The sequence below is a fragment of the Dermacentor variabilis genome, chromosome 7, assembly GCF_050947875.1.
Source record: "Dermacentor variabilis isolate Ectoservices chromosome 7, ASM5094787v1, whole genome shotgun sequence".
Taxonomy (NCBI): domain Eukaryota; kingdom Metazoa; phylum Arthropoda; class Arachnida; order Ixodida; family Ixodidae; genus Dermacentor; species Dermacentor variabilis.
The window spans coordinates 59916494-59935423 of record NC_134574.1 but is presented as its reverse complement, the minus strand read 5'-3'; the positions used below and the strand labels follow the sequence as shown (position 1 = coordinate 59935423).

At 47.2% G+C, this 18930-nt stretch overlaps 1 protein-coding gene across 1 annotated transcript in view; it reads left to right on the top strand.

Annotated features, from left to right (window-relative positions):
- Nucleotides 1-18930, top strand: part of LOC142588659 (uncharacterized) — a 33949-nt gene that overhangs the window by 1921 nt on the left and 13098 nt on the right. Inside the window, exons 2-4 of the mRNA XM_075700482.1 lie at nucleotides 1848-2001; nucleotides 7005-7231; nucleotides 17683-17838. Of these exons, the coding sequence (XP_075556597.1) occupies nucleotides 1848-2001; nucleotides 7005-7231; nucleotides 17683-17838 (537 nt within the window). The remainder of the gene's footprint in view (nucleotides 1-1847; nucleotides 2002-7004; nucleotides 7232-17682; nucleotides 17839-18930) is intronic.

The window sequence follows — 18930 nt, the reverse complement described above, 5'->3', positions numbered from 1 at the left end:
ATTACAAATTGTGCCGAATGCCTTCGAAGGAGATTAGCAGAGCACAGATCCTGAACCCGACATCGCGTCACTCGAAATTCCACAGTAATTGTGGAGTGTCAAAGTTCTAAACACCGACCTAAAGATCTCGTGTTGAGTGGTGCGAAATTTATACTTTCAAGGCCTGGCATGAAACGCTTCAGAAATAACATTTCACGGTTGGATGACATCCCACAACTAAGTCAAATGATGATGATTGCAGTACTCAGGGCATGCGCAAATATTGTTACAAAAGCAGGCGATATAACATGCGCTTAACCATACAAGTACGTTGGTGCTTACATGCCAGCTAGATTCGTCATCGAAGTGCCATTCAAGTTTCTAGACATCACGCTTGTACAGAGAAAGCCCTTCCGTTTTACGCATGAAAGCACGGCTTCAACACGAGCTGCCCCAAATGCTTGGAGCCTTGTTAAACCACTGGGGCGAAAAATATTTACAGGCAACATTGACTCATCTTAATAACCATGAATATATTTGCACTGTACCTGGCATTCTAAAAGTTTCATACATTTATTTTTATTCTTTCGTACGCTGGTTATGGTGTACTAAATTTATAATGGACGATCGGCCTTTACGTAAACAAAACACGATGGAGGCCCCAGGATGGAGGTGGACAAATTCAGAACATTTTAAAACAAAAAGGCATGCTGGGAATGGTCAGAAAAAGCAGTAAGCAGGACCGCTTGGCCTTTTGATTGCAAAATTACAATTATTGCGGCAATTATTCTCTGTTGCGGAGGTATCTTGCCGTACAAATGTGTCAGAAATGACTTCAGCAACTGATGAAGAATGGTTTTGAAGACGCTTTCTGAGATGCGCGCACTACTAATACAATATTTGATACCGAGGAAGACGTATTAATTCGTGATCAATGCAGGCAGTCACAGCTAGCGCATTCTGCAAATGATTAAATGATGGTGAAAACATTCAACACAATGGCGGCCTCTTTATAAATGACATTCAGCTTTTTGCAGATATTCATGTTGCGTGATTTGATGGGTGACGGCGTTGTTAGAATTGGCAGGCCGATCATAAAATGGCATCCTTCTTTCTCTCTATCTCTAAATGTGTGTGTGTGTGTGTGTGTGTGTGTGTGTGTGTGTGTGTGTGTGTGTGTGTGTGTGTGTGTGTGTGTGTGTGTGTGTGTGTGTGTGTGTGTGTGTGTGTGTGTGTGTGTGTGTGTGTGTGTGTGTGTGTGTGTGTGTGTGTGTGTGTGTGTGTGTGTGTGTGTGTGTGTGTGTGTGTGTGTGTGTGTGTGTGTGTGTGCGCGCGCGCGTGCGCGCTCCCGATGGTCTTAAACGGTGCCTAAACTGGCTGAACAAAACACCTTCAACAAATTTCTCTCGCGCAAACCAGCGCTTCGACATGGTTGGTGCGTTAGGTGTGGCACCAATTGCGGTACTTAATTATGTATTTCAAATAAATTGAAGCATGTGCGATTACGATCGTTACAGCAGCGTTAAGTGAAATATTACAATTGCTCCAATTGCTTTTAGAACTTCAACTCACAATAGTTCTCTCTTTAGAAGACATAGTAGGCACAACGGGAACGCAATTCTTTTTTTTTTTGGACAAGTTGCTCCTGCATAGGCAGGGAGTGGGCTCAAAGCGTTAAACAACTATTGTCGGGAGTACCACGAGTTGTGCAATGGTGGGTGCTCGAGTTGTATAGGCACTTGCAGCCGAACGGCTCAAAACGTAATTCACATGTATTGCGTGGTTAACTCTGCGTCATGATGTCTTTATTATCTGTATACGCTACGGCACGCCCTACAATGACACCTCTTTATGTGCTCCTATTTCAGGTGTGGATGTATCTTGCTTTCTCCATGCTCTTACTCTCATTTATCTCGTCGCTCATCATGGTCGCCTTGCGTCGTATCAGAGAAATGAACGGAAGATTTTTGAGTATTTGGAACGACTACTTACAAATGTTTTTCGAAAACATGTTCTGCGAAGGTTAGTACACGCTTGCCATTTATCGATAAGAAGCAGTATGATACAGAAATATTACTGACACTTGATATTCACCCTGTTGAATGGAGTCAAATTTGCTAAAAGCTGATATTAAATTATGAAAAAAGAAATTCAAGTCATTTTCAACAAGGCGAACACGTTGAAAGAGAAGTGATGGTTCGACGCCTAAGGTAAATGTGAAGTGAAAATTTTTATTTTAAAGCTGTTTCTTCTAAACTGATCACTGTGTTGACATGAGTGCTGCATTAGGACCACTATGAGTCGTACGCTGACATTATCTGACTTCTCATGCCTTAGCTGTCTTTATTCATAGCATGTACTTTCATTCACTCACACAGCTATCAAACATTTCCGTTGACCTGATGTAGGCTCAGAAATGGGCTTTTTAGGAGATGGTCATAACTTCGAGACAAAAAAAATATCAGGCTTTTGCACAGATGTACGCAATTGTATACTTTGATCAGCCTAGAGGAGAAAGCTTAGGAACATTTCTTTTCTCACTACGGAAAAAAAAACAGCTTAACAAAACAGTTGAATGACATATGCAGCTGTTTTATCAATCAAGATACGCTTCCATGACGCACTTGAGGACAGTATGTTCGCCTTCAACTCGTTCGGTGAAATTGTTAGCAGTCAGATATGTGATGTGTGGCATCGAGGGAAGGCAGCAACCAGGTCATACACTGAGCACGCTTGCGCCCGTGCGAGCGTTCTTTTAACGCCAATACGAGCTATCAGATCAGCGATAGGCGAAAAGTTCGCATGCGCATAAACTACGCGCTAACGACACCTGTACGTAGTTTCGAGCAGATACAACATCTCCCTGTACCTAATGAGTACAAAATTTTTATGTAGATTGTACAATGCAAATTATGCTTTGGCTAATATCTGCCAGGAGGTTGCCGGTTCCCCTGTCGGTAGCGTCAATCCGTTGGAGGTTCGTTACAGCAGTGGTCGCAGCTGGAAGTGGCTCCATTTCTCTTTCAGGACCCCTGAAATATGGTATAAAATCATCCATCACACTCTGGTTTGAGCTGTCGACGTTCTGCAGTAGCTGGTCCTGATGACGATGCCAAATGCCCACCCCACGATATTGAGCATCTGGGGATCTTTAAGGTGAATCCAATGCACGTTAACTGCCCCATTTGCATTTAGCCCCCATCTAAATGCGGCGGCTGTCGCCCGCTACCCCACCGCAGGGATGGTCCATTCGACACCATTATATGTCCAGCAACGCATGGTGACAAGGAGGCAATGCGCTTTCGTGTAGAACGCTCGTTCTTCCACTGGCCAATGCTACTGCTCCAAGTTTATTGGTGCAAGACTAGAAACAAAAGGGAGGGGCGTGGCTTGGCGCACTACGACGGTATTGCTGCCTGTATCCCGCAGCACAAAAACGTCATATCCATTCAAGCCTACGCCTCTCGGCCCCTTGTCACAAGCCTATTATTGTGAGTGTTACTTTCCCTATGTTCCTTGCGTACCGTGCTGACGATATGTACCGGAGGAGTGCTTTTCTTGACTTTGTGTTTTGTCGACCCACCAATAGCTACATTTTTTATATTCTCTAGATAAAACATTGCTTTGGACACTGTATGGGTGCTAACCTGAACACTATACGCCTGGTCAAGCCGCGGCCCCTTTTCTAGGCAATGCACTGCCTCACTAGTGTGTCGACCGAATTGGGGGAAAATGTATTGGCTTGACAGGCTGGAGCCGTGTGGCCAACTCCGCCACCCAAACACACATAAAAATTGCATCTCCATTGTCTAGACCAGGTCTAGTATTTAGAATATGATTCATTTATGATTCTTTCCTAAAGCAGTACATTTTTTTCTCTTTCTGGGCATCTATGACACATCAGTTGCTTTGTTAGCGGCAGGAAAAGTAGGACAATCGCTCTCACTGATAAAGATCGCAATTTTTTAATGTACTTTCCTAAGAACTCCTCTGTTATGACCAACTCTTCAAGCCTTGGGACGCTTTAGGCACCTCCGATAGTTCTACCGACTTATCGAAGTAGCCTGAGGCAAAACTATGTGCGGCGAAGGTGTCTCGCTGTCTGCAGCTTTCGCGGCGCAAAAACGCTCGGGGTAACTCTGCTCCGAAACGTAAACGCTGCACCAAAGCTGTTTTGACCGGGTCGTGATGGAAATAGACTTGCGAACATGGTCTGGAATACACCTTCAAACCTCCATGAGCCACATGCTCAGGGCTATCGCCCACTGTGATTTCTTTCGACCTTGTCTGGTGACGAGGGGCTCAAATAGTTTGAGGTAAGCATCGAAATGGTCTCGGGTGTCCTCAGACTGCGGCAGAATGTCGCGCAGATTTGTCATATGAGAACGAATGGCTTGTGCAGTTTCACTGGGTTCTCCCGCCTGTGCTCTGTCCACTCTGGCTATGTACATTCTAGTGAGCTTGAGTTCTTGCTGAATTCGCCGCTCCTTCGCTTCTGCTTGAGCTGGTTCCGATGAGGACGCCCTGCAGCAAGTGCGCACTCTCTATAATGACCTCACGCTCCACTGCACTCTCATCGCGCTGGTGCTTTTCTTCGTATATCCGTAGTATATCCGTCTAAATCTTCTATGTGCACGTTCAAATCTCCCACAAATATGAGCTCGCCTGATTTCTTGAACTCATTATTATCACTTCTAATACAATCAATCAATTTCTTATTTGTACCTAGGCTATCCCTACCTATCCTTAGGTAAGCTACTCCCAGCCATTACCTTTTTTGCCTTTCCATGTGCCGCTAATCCATGCATGCTTCTGATAGGTCCCTTTTATTGCCTCTTCAGATCTGACCTAATTGGCATGCCTACGCCTCCGCCTTTTATTTACCAAGCCATTGTGTTGCAACGTTCCAAAACAAAATTGTCAGTAACTGGTGGCCGCTCCCTATCTCGTAGATGCGTTTCCCTCAAGGCGTACGCGCTAATCGCTTCGTCATTCACCTGCGTTCGAATTTCCAGCCATTTTCTAGCTCCTTTAGGTCTAACTGTGTCCGTTACTGGTGTGTCGCGATAGTAATTTAATCTTCCTTTCTGATTACCTGGGGACCATCTGAAAACACCAGTCCGCACTAAAGATCGACGTCCAACCCGTGTGGCATCACATTCTCTAACATGTTCTTCGTCACCCAAAAATGCGCCATCGCGGCCTTCTCATTGCACTTTCGCGTTGATGTAAATGACCGTAAAATTTATTGCTTTAGCTAGTGTTCGGATTTCCCTGTTTACCGCAAGTACGGCCTTTTCAACTCCATACCCCTGCCTTTCAACCTGTGGCACCGTGCACACTGGGATTTGTACGTCCTTTGAACCATTCCGCAGGTCGGTGACCCCGTTGGCTATTTGATTCATGATTCCTGCTGCTTGTCGTTGCAGTAAGTCAATCAATCCACTCATTATCTCCACTAGGTGACTCTCCTCCACTTTTTCCCAGTTACATTCCTTGGCTTTCGTTATCACCTTCCTAATTGGTTTTCCTGTAAGTGCGATAACCTGGACTCGACGGCATGCGCCTACCCTTTCTGTTATTGCCGGTTCCATTTTTCACGCATGTTGGAATCCCCAACATTTACAATTCGACGCTTTTTTTTCTTTTCCTCGCCGTCGAGGGCTGCACCCGAGGCAGCGATGTGCCCCAATCCTGTCTTATTTTCGGCCTTTGCTTTGTTGTCTTCTACCACGGCTGGCACCTCAGTGGCAGCCCCTTCGTGGCCAGCCATGATGTTTCCACCACTGCTTCCCGGCAAGGTGGTTTCAGTTTGCTTGGCTATTTTCGCTTCGGTGTCAGTACCTTTCGCGGTGCTCGAATCGAAGCGTTCACCATTGCTTTGCGGAATGGCGGCCCTTTACTTCATTTCTACCTTGGTTATCTTTTCTTCTACTTCCTTCTGCTGCTTCTTTTCGCTCTTGAGTTCTCTTTCCAGCTTTCTAACCCGCTTAACTAGCTCATCCTTCTCCTGCTTTAGACGGCCAAGCCGCGACCTTCGCACATGCATCCTACCGATAATAGCTCCACCGTTCTCTCCGCGTTCTAACTCAAACTGCTTTTCTTCCAACGCGTATGAGCGCTCGCACTCTGAACAACGCAGGGGTGGTTTCCCCATTGTACTAACCATCATTTAATGATAACAAGCCGCAGTACAAAATGACCCTACTTGTTGAAAAAAGTACAGTTATTCCTTAGGTGCTCATATCTAAGCAAAAGCCTTAGAATCTGAATTGTATGAAAAATATTTCATAATGATTACTCGGCTATACGAACACTCAAAAAAAAATTAATGTGCGAATTATCAAACAAAAAAATTATCGCTTTGGCACTTGCTCCTGCAGCGCTGAGAAGCCTCCTGCACTCGGCACGTGTGGCCCCTTGACGTCTCTCTCGAGAGATGGCCCCGTTCCCTCACGCCTTCTATCGCACAAAGCGCGCAGGTTTAGTGAGTCTTCTCTGTCGATTTTTCTTCTCACGCTCATGCATCACGATGCTGGTTAAGGCATATCACAGGACCTGCGTGGATAAAAATCTTCTTCAGACATTCCGTAGGCAAAATTTACACTGTTCGAGTTGCGAATTAAATGTTCCAAGAGCCCCAATCCGCTCTAACGCTGTGATTTGCTCCCAATTCTAGAGAAAAAATCTTAATATATTGATTCTTTTATCGTTATATATTGATTCAATTTATTTTCTTCTTTTGCTGCATATTGTCATATTATGCTCAGAGTCTAAGTGTACCATTTCAATCATTTCCTGCCGAACTGAAAGAGTTAAAGTTAGGTAACTCACTCCTTAATTACAGCAGTCACTGATATTATCGGCCGTTAATCTACTTTAACTGTTAGCGCGCATTCAATCAGCTTCGGGAGCAAAGTAATTATTTTTTCCAGTAAGGCTGCATAACATAGCATATTGTCAAGCATACCACGTGTGTGCACGTTCGGAAACCATAACTTTTCGCTCGTGTATCTAAATTTCAGCGTCGCCGGAGACTCCTAGGGAAACCCCTATCCGTATTTTGGTTGGTGTGTGGTGGATTGCGGTGGTGGTTTTAATGAACGCCTTCGCTGGCCAGATGAGGGCTTGCCTCTTGGTCAAGTCGGAGGTGCCAAAGATCAAGACGGTGCAGGAAGTCGCCAACAGGGCGGCCACTGCAGGTTTGGTGCCTTACGGGCTTGCTAACAACGAGGCGGCCTGGTTTATACAGGTAATTAGTGCTTTCATACATATACTAGGGTACCGTGTTTGATGCGATCATTGCTGCTGTAATGTTTGCGACGATTGCGAATGCTCATTAAACAAGCACACGCTGCGTCGATGTGGCTACATCCGCATCGGTATTATGTAATTTCCCAAAGTGAAGTTCACAAGTGGAAGCGCACATTTTAGAACTACTTTGAAGGCTGGACGCTTAGGGTTGCTGTTGCGCATAGTGCTACATACTCGCTAATTAGAGCGGCCTGTCCCATACTTGCTCGACACTCACTTCACATACCTGTGGAAAAGCGTTCATATGGAAGGGTGTGAGCGGACGTGGGAAAGAGAGTGAGTTCCACTTAACGTACGCATGACCGAAAGGCAGCGACGACGATTCTGACTGGTCGTGTGCACGAACGTGGGTGACTGTGGGACACTGTGAGTGGACGTACATGTGGAACCTGCACTGGCGCTTCAGTTTTTCTTTTGCTCCCGCAACAGTGTTCCGGGGTAGTATATAAAAAAAAAACTACTTTTATAATCCACTAAAAATTACAGCGTCTCTTAAGATCTCTCTGAAGAAGTGAACAGCGAAAGCCTAATCTTTTTCCTCCTATCATTCGCCTCTTTCTCTTTGCCTCTTCTCTTTCTATTCTTTCTTTTAGTCATTACTGCTCAATTTTAAGCATCGTTAGTCGTTTGTAATCAATTCTGCTCATTATAACCCGTCGTTAGGCATGTTGCGCATATCATACTCATTAGTTCCTACAAGTCATTTCAGTCACTAGTAGTCTTTAATGGTCGTTACTAAACATTTTAGTCATTTCTAATGAATTGGAGTCGTTACAAGTTGTCCTTAGACATACTGGTCATTTCGTAGTCATTAATAGTCATTACAAATAATTTCAATAATTATTAATCAATAATTATTAATATTTATTAGTCATTTGTAATCAATTTTGGTTATTACAAGCCGTGGTTAGACATATTGGTCATTTCGTAGTTATTAGTAGTCGTTACAAGTCATTAGTAGTCATTATTAACCTTTACCGATCACCATTATAACGTTATCATTGACTAACTCTCTCTATCAATCATTTTTCATTCTTTGATCTCTCTTTAACATGTTTTCATATGGTGTGATGACGCTTCGGCGGACGTTTCGGCAGTGAAGATTGCTGACAGAAACTTCACCAGAATCCCAGAAAAACTTCCGTTTAACTAATACACGTGTGGTCATTTTGGCATTGATAGCTTAGGGTATTAGAAATTTAGAATGCCAATATCACAGCCCTTGTGAGCGCTTGTCGTACAAACAGATTATAAACGAGTGCTCCTACGTCTCTGTTGTTCACTTGCAAAATTTGCTTCGACTGGGGGAGGGGGGGGGCTGCCGGTGCTTGCAGGCCATCAAAGAAGACAGAGATCCAACATTAAATACCATTGTATCCCTGGTAGGTATATATGCAAGACTGGCGACCGAAGTATGACAACTGAGGCCCTCCAAAATATTTCGAATTCTAAGTTTTAATGTGTGACCAGTTATCCATCGAGTTCATTCACCTCCACATCCGCGGCATCTCGATAGTGCCGCATGAGTGGTGTGCTCTTGTTTAGCTCCGTCACAATGAAGGCAGGCAACGGTACTTAATCGACATGAGATCTGTCACCTCAGCAGGGGCTTTTAAGACGGGCTGTAGTAATAAATATCTCCTCTGTACACAGTGGAATATACTAGACAACGTGGTGTACTACATGTGATGAGGCCGTGCCTCAATGCAGAACGGAAGTATTATATCGAAGGAAGAGGAATTTCGACACTCGATTGTTCTAAATGCAGTATTCCTGCTAGGACTGTGCGAAATGCGTGAAGATATATTGCGTCTTGCCACGTTTTTACGCGTCTAAAAAGCAATAGGCCAATTGGAATGGGATTGGCGATCGGAACAGGAGCACAGCGAAGAAGCAATTGGCGGCGCTAACTGCAAACTTGCCTCGTCATACTCCTTGCTATTAACCGGAATAGTACTGCCTCTAACAATAGTCTTGACTCGATCAGAGAATATTTCATTCAGCTGTCTAAAAGGCTTCTTGTTCGCCGTAATGTTTGCAGTGACTACGTCCTATCCCACGTCATCAATATTACGTCAATCCGGACCGAAAATAAAAATTCGGCAGCATATTGACACGTGTACTTATCTTTATCGGGCGACCACATTTCGTCGCTTAACAAATGTTATCGCACGGCGCGGGACGCGCCTGCAAGTATCCGAAGTTTTTGGAAAGTTATCGATGCTTCTATCCGCTGTCTGTTGTCGCCGAACCATGTGTTGTGTGATTTCATCGCGTGACGCGAATGGTGTAGAACTTTGTGGAAGGCACGCAGGTCCCAACGATTAGGCTGAAACATTCGATGACTGCTGTATAAAAGCCGACGCGCTGGACCCGCTGATCCGATTTTCGACGATCGCCGACAGTGTTCGCCGCTATCGTTGTGCTATATGTGTAGCTTGTTTTGTGGGCACAGGTTCGCCCAATAAAAGCTATTTTGTCGTTCACAGTATCGCTACTGTGTTCTTCAACGTCACCACCACGTGACAACTGGTGGAGGGGCTTTACGCTCATGTATCGGGCGCCCCCGACAAGCCGTAATCCAAGGCCGGACCGCAAAGACAACACCAACGTCGTCCAAGAACACCGAGCAAGCCGCCGGCTACAGCAGCTGCCCCCGGAACACGGTCTTCTACCAGATACGACCAAGAAGACATTTGAAGAAGATCGTCCAGAAACGACCAAGAAGACATCCCTAATGGCAGCCGCAGCAGCCCAAATTATTCTTCAGCAGCCCAGGGAACCACCGACATTCCGCGGTTCCACATTTGAGGACCCGGAAAGCTGGCTAGAAACGTATGAGAGGGTGGCTACCTTTAACGGCTGGGAAAGCGACGACAAACTGCGACATGTCTATTTTGCATTGGAGGACGCCGCCAGGACGTGGTTCGAGAACCGATAAGCCACCTTAAAGACCTGGGACCTGTTCCGAAGCGCCTTCCTGCAGACATTCGCAACCGTCGTACGCCGACAACGAGCCCAAGCGCTATTAGAAACCCGGGTGCAGCTACCTAATGAGGCAACCGCGATCTTCACGGAGGAAATAGCCGTCTATTCCGCCCCGCCGACCCTGAAATGCTCGAGGAGAAGAAAGTCCGCCTACTCATGCGTGGTGTGAAGGGGGAACTTTTTGTCGGAATGGTACGAAGCCCACCGATGACCATCGACGAGTTTCTTCGTGAGGCCACCAGCATCGAGAAGACACTCGAGATGCGAAACCGGCAATTCGACCGCCTCACCAACTCTACAAGCTATGCCGGAGTTCAATCACTGGCCTCCGACGACCTGCGCGAGGCTATCAGGGCAGTCGTACGAGAGGAGCTTCAGAAGATCTTCCCGTCGTCGCAGCCTGAAGTCGCCTCGATCACTGACATCGTCAAAGATGAGGTTCAGCGGTCGCTTGGAGTTCCGGAGGTCCAGCCTCAAATACTGCAACCCCAGCCAGAAGCGATGACCTACGCCGCCGTCAAGGTCCTCCTCCGCGAACGCACCAGGGCTCTGTAACGCCGCAATTCCCTCCACCACCGCCGCCGCCGCCGCCAGCACGCCAACCCGTCGCCCTGAGCAGCTACCCGAGGAGGACAGACGTTTGGCGCGCTCCTGACCACCGCCCGCTCTGCTACCACTGCGGAGAAGCGGGTCACGTCTACCGGCGATGTCCATACCGGGAGATGGGACTGCGAGGTTTCGTCGTCAACGCTCCGCGCCCGCAGCAAGGTGAACGCCCTCGCGATATCGATGACTACCTCGCCGTTACTCATTGGAGCTCTCGACGACCGTCGCGTTCAGCATCACCAGGCCGCTACCTGTCGCCGCAGTGCCGACCATACACTGGCCCAGCCCGGGGCCAATCCGTGAGCCCAAATCCGGAAAACTAAAAGCAGCAGCCGATGGAGGTGCGGTTGCTGTTCGTCGAACTGACGAAGATTCTCCGCCGCCTACGAAGACTACGAAGAGACTGCCTCGACGACATAACAACGACTCGCCGCCATGCCGACGAAGACTGGAAACAAAGAATACGTCGACGAAAGGCCACCTGACGACGCCACGTACCAGCCACATGTCAACGCGACGCAGCCGTGATCCGACGCCAAGGCCTAACTATAACGCAAGACAAAGAACCACCGACCTCGACGTGCTTCTCGACGACCACGCAGTCACCGCCTTAGGAGACACAGGAGCCGATTACTCCGTCATGAGGGAACCCATCGCCGCCCATTTGAAGAAAGTTAAGACTGCATGGGAAAGCCTGTGAATTCGGACCACTGGAGGACACCTCATAAGGCCGACTGGAATGTGCACGGCAAAAATTACCATTCACGACCGGACTTACCCTGTAACCTTCGTTATCCTCCAACAGTGTTCACGAGACGTCATTCTCGGCATGGACTTCCTCAACCAACACGGCGCAGTCATCGACCTGAAGTCGAAGTCAATAACGCTGTCGGAAGATCATGCGATACCTCCGGAGAGCCCTCGTAGTCACCATGCCTTGAGAGTGCTTGAAGATCAAGTGAGCATCCCGCCTAGTTCGAGCATCCTTATTTCGGTCGGCACCGAAACACCCGCTGACGTAGGAGGCGTCATCGAAGGTGACCAAAGTCTGCTGCTCGACCGTGAAATTTGCGTCGCAAGAGGGATCGCTCGACTGCACGGAGGAAACACGAAAGTGTTGCTGGCAACCTTCAGCCAGGAGTGTAACAGCAGATTTGTTGAAGGATGGTGAGCAGATTGTTCTAGAAAAACTTTCCACCCTGTATAAGCAATGACTCATGACCTCGAGCGTACAGGAATTTTACAAGAAAGCTAATATAATCGTAATCCATAAGAAAGGGAACGCCAAAAACTTGAAAAATTATAGACAGATCAGCTTACTGTCCGTTGCCTACAAAGTATTTACTAAAGTAATAACAAATAGAATCAGGAACACATCAGACTTCTGTCCCTCAAAGAACCACGCAGGATTCCGTAAATGCTACTAAACAATAGACCATATTCACATTATCAATCAGGTGATAGAGAAATGTGCGGAATATAACCAACATTTCTATATAGCGTTCATTGATCCCGAGAAAGCGTTTGTTTCAGTCGATACCTCAGCAATCATGGAGCCATTACGGAATCAGGGTGTAGACAAGCCGCATGTAAAAATACTGAAAGATATCTATAGCGACTCGACAGGCACCATAGTCCTCCAAAATGAAAGTAAGAAAATCCCAATAAAGAAAGGCGTCAGGCAGGGAGATACGATCTGTCCAATGCTATTCATAGCGTGTTTGCAGGAGGTACCCAGAGACCTGGATTGGGAAGAATTGGGGATAAGAGTTAATGGAGAATACCTTAGTATCTTGTGATTCGCTGATGATATTACCTTTCTTGGTAACTCAGGGGGCGAATTTCGATGCATGCTCCCTGACCTGGAGAGGCAAAGCAAAAGGGTGGGTCTAAAAATTAATCTGCAGAAAACTAAAATTATGTTTAATTGCCTCGGAAGAGAACAGCAGTTTACGATAGGTATTGAGGCACAGGAAGGGGTAAGGGAATACATCTACTTAGGACAGGTAGTGAGCGCGGATCCGGATCATGAAACTGAAATAATCAGAAGAACAAGAATGGGCTGGGCTGTGTTTGGCAGGCATTCTCAGATCATGAACAGAAGGTTGCCATTATCCCTGAGGAGCGAAATGCATAACAGCTGTGTTTTACCAGTACTCACCCACGGTACAGAAACCTGGAGGCTTACTAAAAGGGTTCTACTAAAATTGAAGACGACGCAACGAGCTATGGAAAGAAGAATTGTGGGTGTAACGTTAAGCGTTAAGAAAAGAGCAGATTGAGTGAGGGAACAAACGCGAGTTAATGACAGCTTAGTTGAAATGGAGAAAAATAAATGGGCATGGGCAGGACATGTAATGAGGAGCGTAGACAGCCGATGGTCATTAAGGGTTATGGACTGGATTCCAAGAGAAGGGAAGCGTAGCAGGGGGCAAGAGAAATTTAGGAGGGCTGATGAGATTAAGAAGTTTGCAGGGACGACATGGCCACAATTAGCACTTGACCGGGCTAGTTGAAAAAGTATGGGAGAGGCCTTTGCCCTGCAGTGGGCGTAACCAGGTTGCTGCTGATGATGATCACTACCACTCGCTAATCAAAAGACACGCAGGAGTCGATGCTATCATGAGAGGCGCGTGCAAAATGGCCCTGGTTCTCGCGGTCGCCACTTCAAACGGGAAGGTAGCATTGCTCTGTGTCCACAAACCTGCGACGGGCTGTCGCCTGCTTTTCTAGCTCCAAAAAACTCAGACTACAGAACAGTGTGGCGGCCAGAGCTAGCTTCCACCGGATCGAAACGCCCACAGAGCTGAGAGCTCTGCGTGGACAACGATCAATCCCGGCCGAGGTCAGATTCAGCACCACGGCAAGCCCCGAACCGAAGCACACGAGTCATAAACCTCTCGAACCCTTGCGTTGAGACAACGCCGAAGATTTAAGCGTGACCCGTACGCAACGTACGTGGACGTGGCGGCGTACGTCTTCGCGGCAGCCACCGTGAACGGGAGAAAGAACTCCTTGACCGTTGCGCCCTCCGTCAGGGCAGAGACCCCAACTCTGGCTCATACCATAGCTGCGGCACTATTAACAAAGTGACAAGTCAAGGTAGGCTGGGAAGTAGTTGACATTGTTGCCGACATACATCAGGCCTGCCGCAACTTTACCTAGAGGCAAACACCGCTGCTGACGCCTTATATCGTAGGCCCGAGCCTGGAAGAATCCCATCGAACCACGTGGAGGCTCCATGCAGTACTGGAGGAGAACGAAAGGTAGAACGCTTTAGATGGAGTGCTAGTCAACCGAGCGGGACAAAACCAATCGCCCAATCAATCCCCACTCTTTAACTTCGTGCCCCTGCCATCAAATTACCGCGACGGGATAGATATCCAGCGTCTCAACGACAGAATTTATCCTCCGCCTCACAAAACGTCAGCACTGAAGAGGCGGTAGCTCTGAGACTTTTCCAAACATATTTCCAAGCGTACACAGATACAGCGAAATGTACCCACTAACATATCGTGGCATCTACCCCTAGTGTGGAGGCACACGGCGTACATTATTCCACATGTCTTGGGGGTGCGGGGGCAATAAACCTCAGCACTTAAAGACGCCTAGCACCTCGTATGAGCGCTGGGAGGTACAGCCCACCGGCGATACCCTGGCGGGCCAATAAGCACACGTCCAACAAGTTCGTCGAGCAGCCATGGCCACTGCAGGCCTGGAATGAGGACGCCACCCACTCGACCTCAAGAGCAATGATTTCGATGGTTGAAATAAATGTTCGCATCTCTCTCGGGTATAAGCCATTCAAATGGGCCACTTAAGGCTTTCGCCTTAAAAACTAATGCGTTTTTACGTTTGGCGATAGGAGGCCCTTCTGATAAATCGTCGAGATTGTGTTTGAAGACACGAGCGAAGCAAGCGCCAGAGGAACAAGGTGCCTTGCACTGAAGAAAATCGCAGTGTTCGCGTCCGTTCCGTTTGTGCTTCGACGCCACAGTGCTCACTGTGCATGTTCGCCGCGTCCATACGCTTGTGCGTATTCAAATAGACTGACTGGTGTCGTGTGAGGATCACGTCACCTTCGAATTTTATTGCCTGCGCTCAGTATTGATTATGTAAGCAAAGGGTGCCTTAGCAGTGAAAACTATTAAAGTGCCTGCCAGGGGCGTGGTCTGTATGGTAGTGTAGTGGACAGCACTCATACAGCGCCGCGGTGGAAGGAGAGACTGGACTAGCGCCATCAGGTATATAGGCTCGGCAATGGTAGCCGCGGCGTCAAAGTAGTCAGCTGATAAATAAATGCAATTCTTTCTTGGTCTTCTGTTCCTACTATTGGTGGCCCGGACGTGACACCATATCAGAACTGTATACGTCTACCAACTATCTTCTCGACACCATAGAACCGGCCGCCTAACAACGACATCTCGAAGAAGACGGAACTTGTTCGGTCGCCACAATCAAACTTCCCGATTTCTGGCCGTCGGACTCTGAACTATGGCAGTGCCGTCTCCACAAGATAAAATGCTCAACGGCAGTACCTTCATCGCTAGGGGGAGCCATGTTGTGGACAGTACTCATAGAGCCCCGCGGTAGAAGAAGGGACTGGACTAGCGAAATCAGGCATGTAGGCTCGGCGAAGGTAGCCGCGGCGACAACGCAGTCAATTGATAAATAAATGAAAATTCTTTGTGGGCCTTCTGTTCTGGCAGTAGTCTTATATGTGTCCCTTATTAGAGAGTTTTAGTATAGCGTAAAATCCTTGCGTTAGCGTTAGCGTGCGACGCAACGCTAACGCAAAGCAAGACTGCACTGCGCGGCACAAGGTAGTGTTTTAGAATAGCGGAACGGAGAAAAGCGTTAACGTTAACGCAAACAAATGCAGCGCCATCTAGATGTAAAAACACAAAGTACTGAAAAGCCAAATCCACACGAAATGTCGAGCTAATCCAATGCGGAATCCGCAAGTGTGTCCCTAAGTCAAGCTAATCGAAAGCCACAGTCGCTGCGTTAATTACGCATGTAGGTGTTTGGTTTGAGCGTTGTTTTGTCGAGAGTCGCGAAACACACCGATTATTCTTGGCATGGCGCGATCGAGTGTTCTGTGGGACTCATATTACGTGTCCTTTTTAAGTTGGGATGACATAGACGCCCTCATGCTTCGGGAATGAGAGCGACCGCGCAGGTTATACGTGTCCTCAAGATCCACTCAACGTCGAAGCCATACCGGAGGGGACGTTTCGCCGGCAATTTCGCTTCCAGAAAGCGGATTTCCCACTTCTTTCCAATTTTTTGCAACGGACGCCCACCTTGACGTCCATCCGAATGGGTTCAAGGCGAAAACCTCCTTCACGAGGTTCATATCGTCGTCGTTGGTAAAACGCACACGCATTGTGACCACAGCACCGACCACACTACTGTGTTTTGCCGCCGAAAACATGACAGGCATCGGCTTCACATGCGGCTTTACACCAAGCGAACGAGCGAAATACACTTGGGTGCCATCTCGAGGCGGATGCAGTAAACATGAGCAAACATTAGCAAACCCTCTAGTTAAGCCTACTGCCCGGCTAATCGAGGACGTATATCGCAAACAACGCCCATTTGTCACCTGTGCGCCCCTGCCGAAGCATCATCACACAAATCTAAGGCGAACACGAGCATTAGTGGGGAAGGATAGAGCCTAGCAGTGCAGGCAGACGACTCGATAGATCCGAAGCGGGCCGCTCTCACTTCGACTGGCGCCGCCATCTTGCCGTACGTAAGGCTCCCCTTGCGTGCGTTAGCGTTCAACGCTAAATCCTGAAAATAGCGTACGTACGTAAGAGCTCCAGCAGCGTTTACGTATAGCGCATGCGCAGTGTGGTGCACGCAACGCTAACGCTAACGCTAACTCTTTGCGTTTGCTGCTTTACGCTATACTAAAACTGTCTATTATTGCGATAGCGTTGATACGGGCCTTTCAGGCGCATTTTTGCCGTTGTTATTGCCATCGGCGTCGACATGACGTTCTGTATGAAATACAATGGTGGTAACGCCGTCACACCGTGTCGTATGCTGTATTTGCGAGAAAAATCGTGCATAGGTAGCCGATGATCGCTCCTCACTCTCGCGCGCAAGGGAGAGGAAAGCGGATGGAAGCGCGCCGTTTTCCGTTACCCCCGAGGCACCAAAGCAAGCAGAGTAACGGGGGGTGCCGTTGTACTCTGGTAGCAAATGCGTATTGCGAGGCCGCGCGGGCTGTTGAAAGCGATATGCGTTGGAGGCAAAAATCTTTAGCGGCAACGCCTAATACTTTTGTGCATGCTGTGTTCTAGACATTCTGTTTCCGTTGTAGGGATCGGCAGCACAAAGGATACTTCGATCACTGCTGCTGGCACGCTTCCTCAGACCAGCGTTTCTACAGCGAGTGCCCGCGTTCATCAAGTGTGATGTGATCATGTGCAGTAACGCATCGTTTTGGGCGTGATGGTATCACATAATGACGCTTGTAGCGCAGGAAAAGACGAGGACACGGAAAGAGGTGGTACGCAAATGCACTGTGAGCACCGTGCCCCTGCGTGTACCACGTCTTTCTGTGTGCTCGTCGTTTCGTGCGGTGTAAGCCTCACTATGTTTTCATATTTGCCTGTGCAGACTGACACCATGCGGGTTGATTTAGTTAATGAGTGAATATTAACAACTTGGTTGGGACAATACAACTAACCTGGACTTTGCATGCCGTGTGCTTATTTGCTGTCGCAATCGATGCTTCGCCTTTCGCGCAAAAGTGCCACATCTTTTTTTTTATGCACGCAGCACAGCAGCCGTCCGGACTACCAAAAATTATTTGCCATGATGAAGCGCCATGGAAGTCTCATCGATCGACTGTACGCATTCAGTGACAAGATGCTCATGGAAGTGTCCACGGGCAAGGCGGTCATAATTCACGTGGAAACGATCCTACGAATCGGGGTACGTATGAAGGAATGTAGGTCGTTTTTGTCCATTGAAGCTCGGCAACAAATTCTAATGATACTTTTTATATTCAATTATTTATGTCCTCCGTCATAGAGTCAGTAAAAACTGGCTAATGTTGTTTGGCGGATCGGCCAAATTATAATGCGCAGTGTACAAATGATGAACAAAATCGAAACAACTGAACATATACATAATTTGGCCACTCTTTTTTCATCTGTTTACTGTAAGCGGGTGCAGTTTAAACATATATAACGGGAGGGAGGGAGAGGAGGAGTTAGAATAATCCATATTCGCGCAGTAATATAAGGAAATCAAGGTTGAAATAACCATTATCTAAGATGGAAAAATGAAAGTACTCGAAGGGGCGAGCCGGTAAGCATAATTTAGGAAGCGAGTTAAGGCATATTGTCTAAGAAATATAAAATTGTATGGGAAGTTTTTGGCTCATTATAGCTGCGTTTGTTTTTCCCTGCATTCTGGAAAGATGATAACAATACTTACTATTGGAAAATTTCTAGTGTGAAAAAGCAAAATTGTATTTTAATGAATTACCTGTACGATATAAAATACGACGTAAACATAAAGCTATGGGTACGGGCCAAAAAGGGGTCGCTGCGAAATTAAAAAATTACTATAAATACAGTATGGGAGGATTGAATTTTCCTACCGCTAGTTGTGGTTCTCTTGCGAAATCATTTGTTTTAAGTCATTATGCAACCTGGCAGCCCAGTTAAATTACCAGTACAACACTTCGATCATCTCTAACTTCAACTGAGCGAGGCAGCTCATTCGGATAAATGTAGTAAGGATTCATGCAACTACTTTCTATCAGTGATTCTGCGACGCATAAAGAGCGGGCGACTAAAAATATGCCATGAATTGTTTGAAAATCTCCTTCCTTTGACTCATTAGTGCCGTGGCCTCTTAACTAGTAGACAGTTTTAGTCCATTGCTACTTCGACAAACCATGATATAAGATAGCGGAGTGTGCAGGCTCGCGCTGCATCGACAGTTTCGTAGTGGCTTCTGCGTGGTAAAATTCATGGGGTGGAATGTTATCTCAAATTGCGCAGAACAATTCTTAAT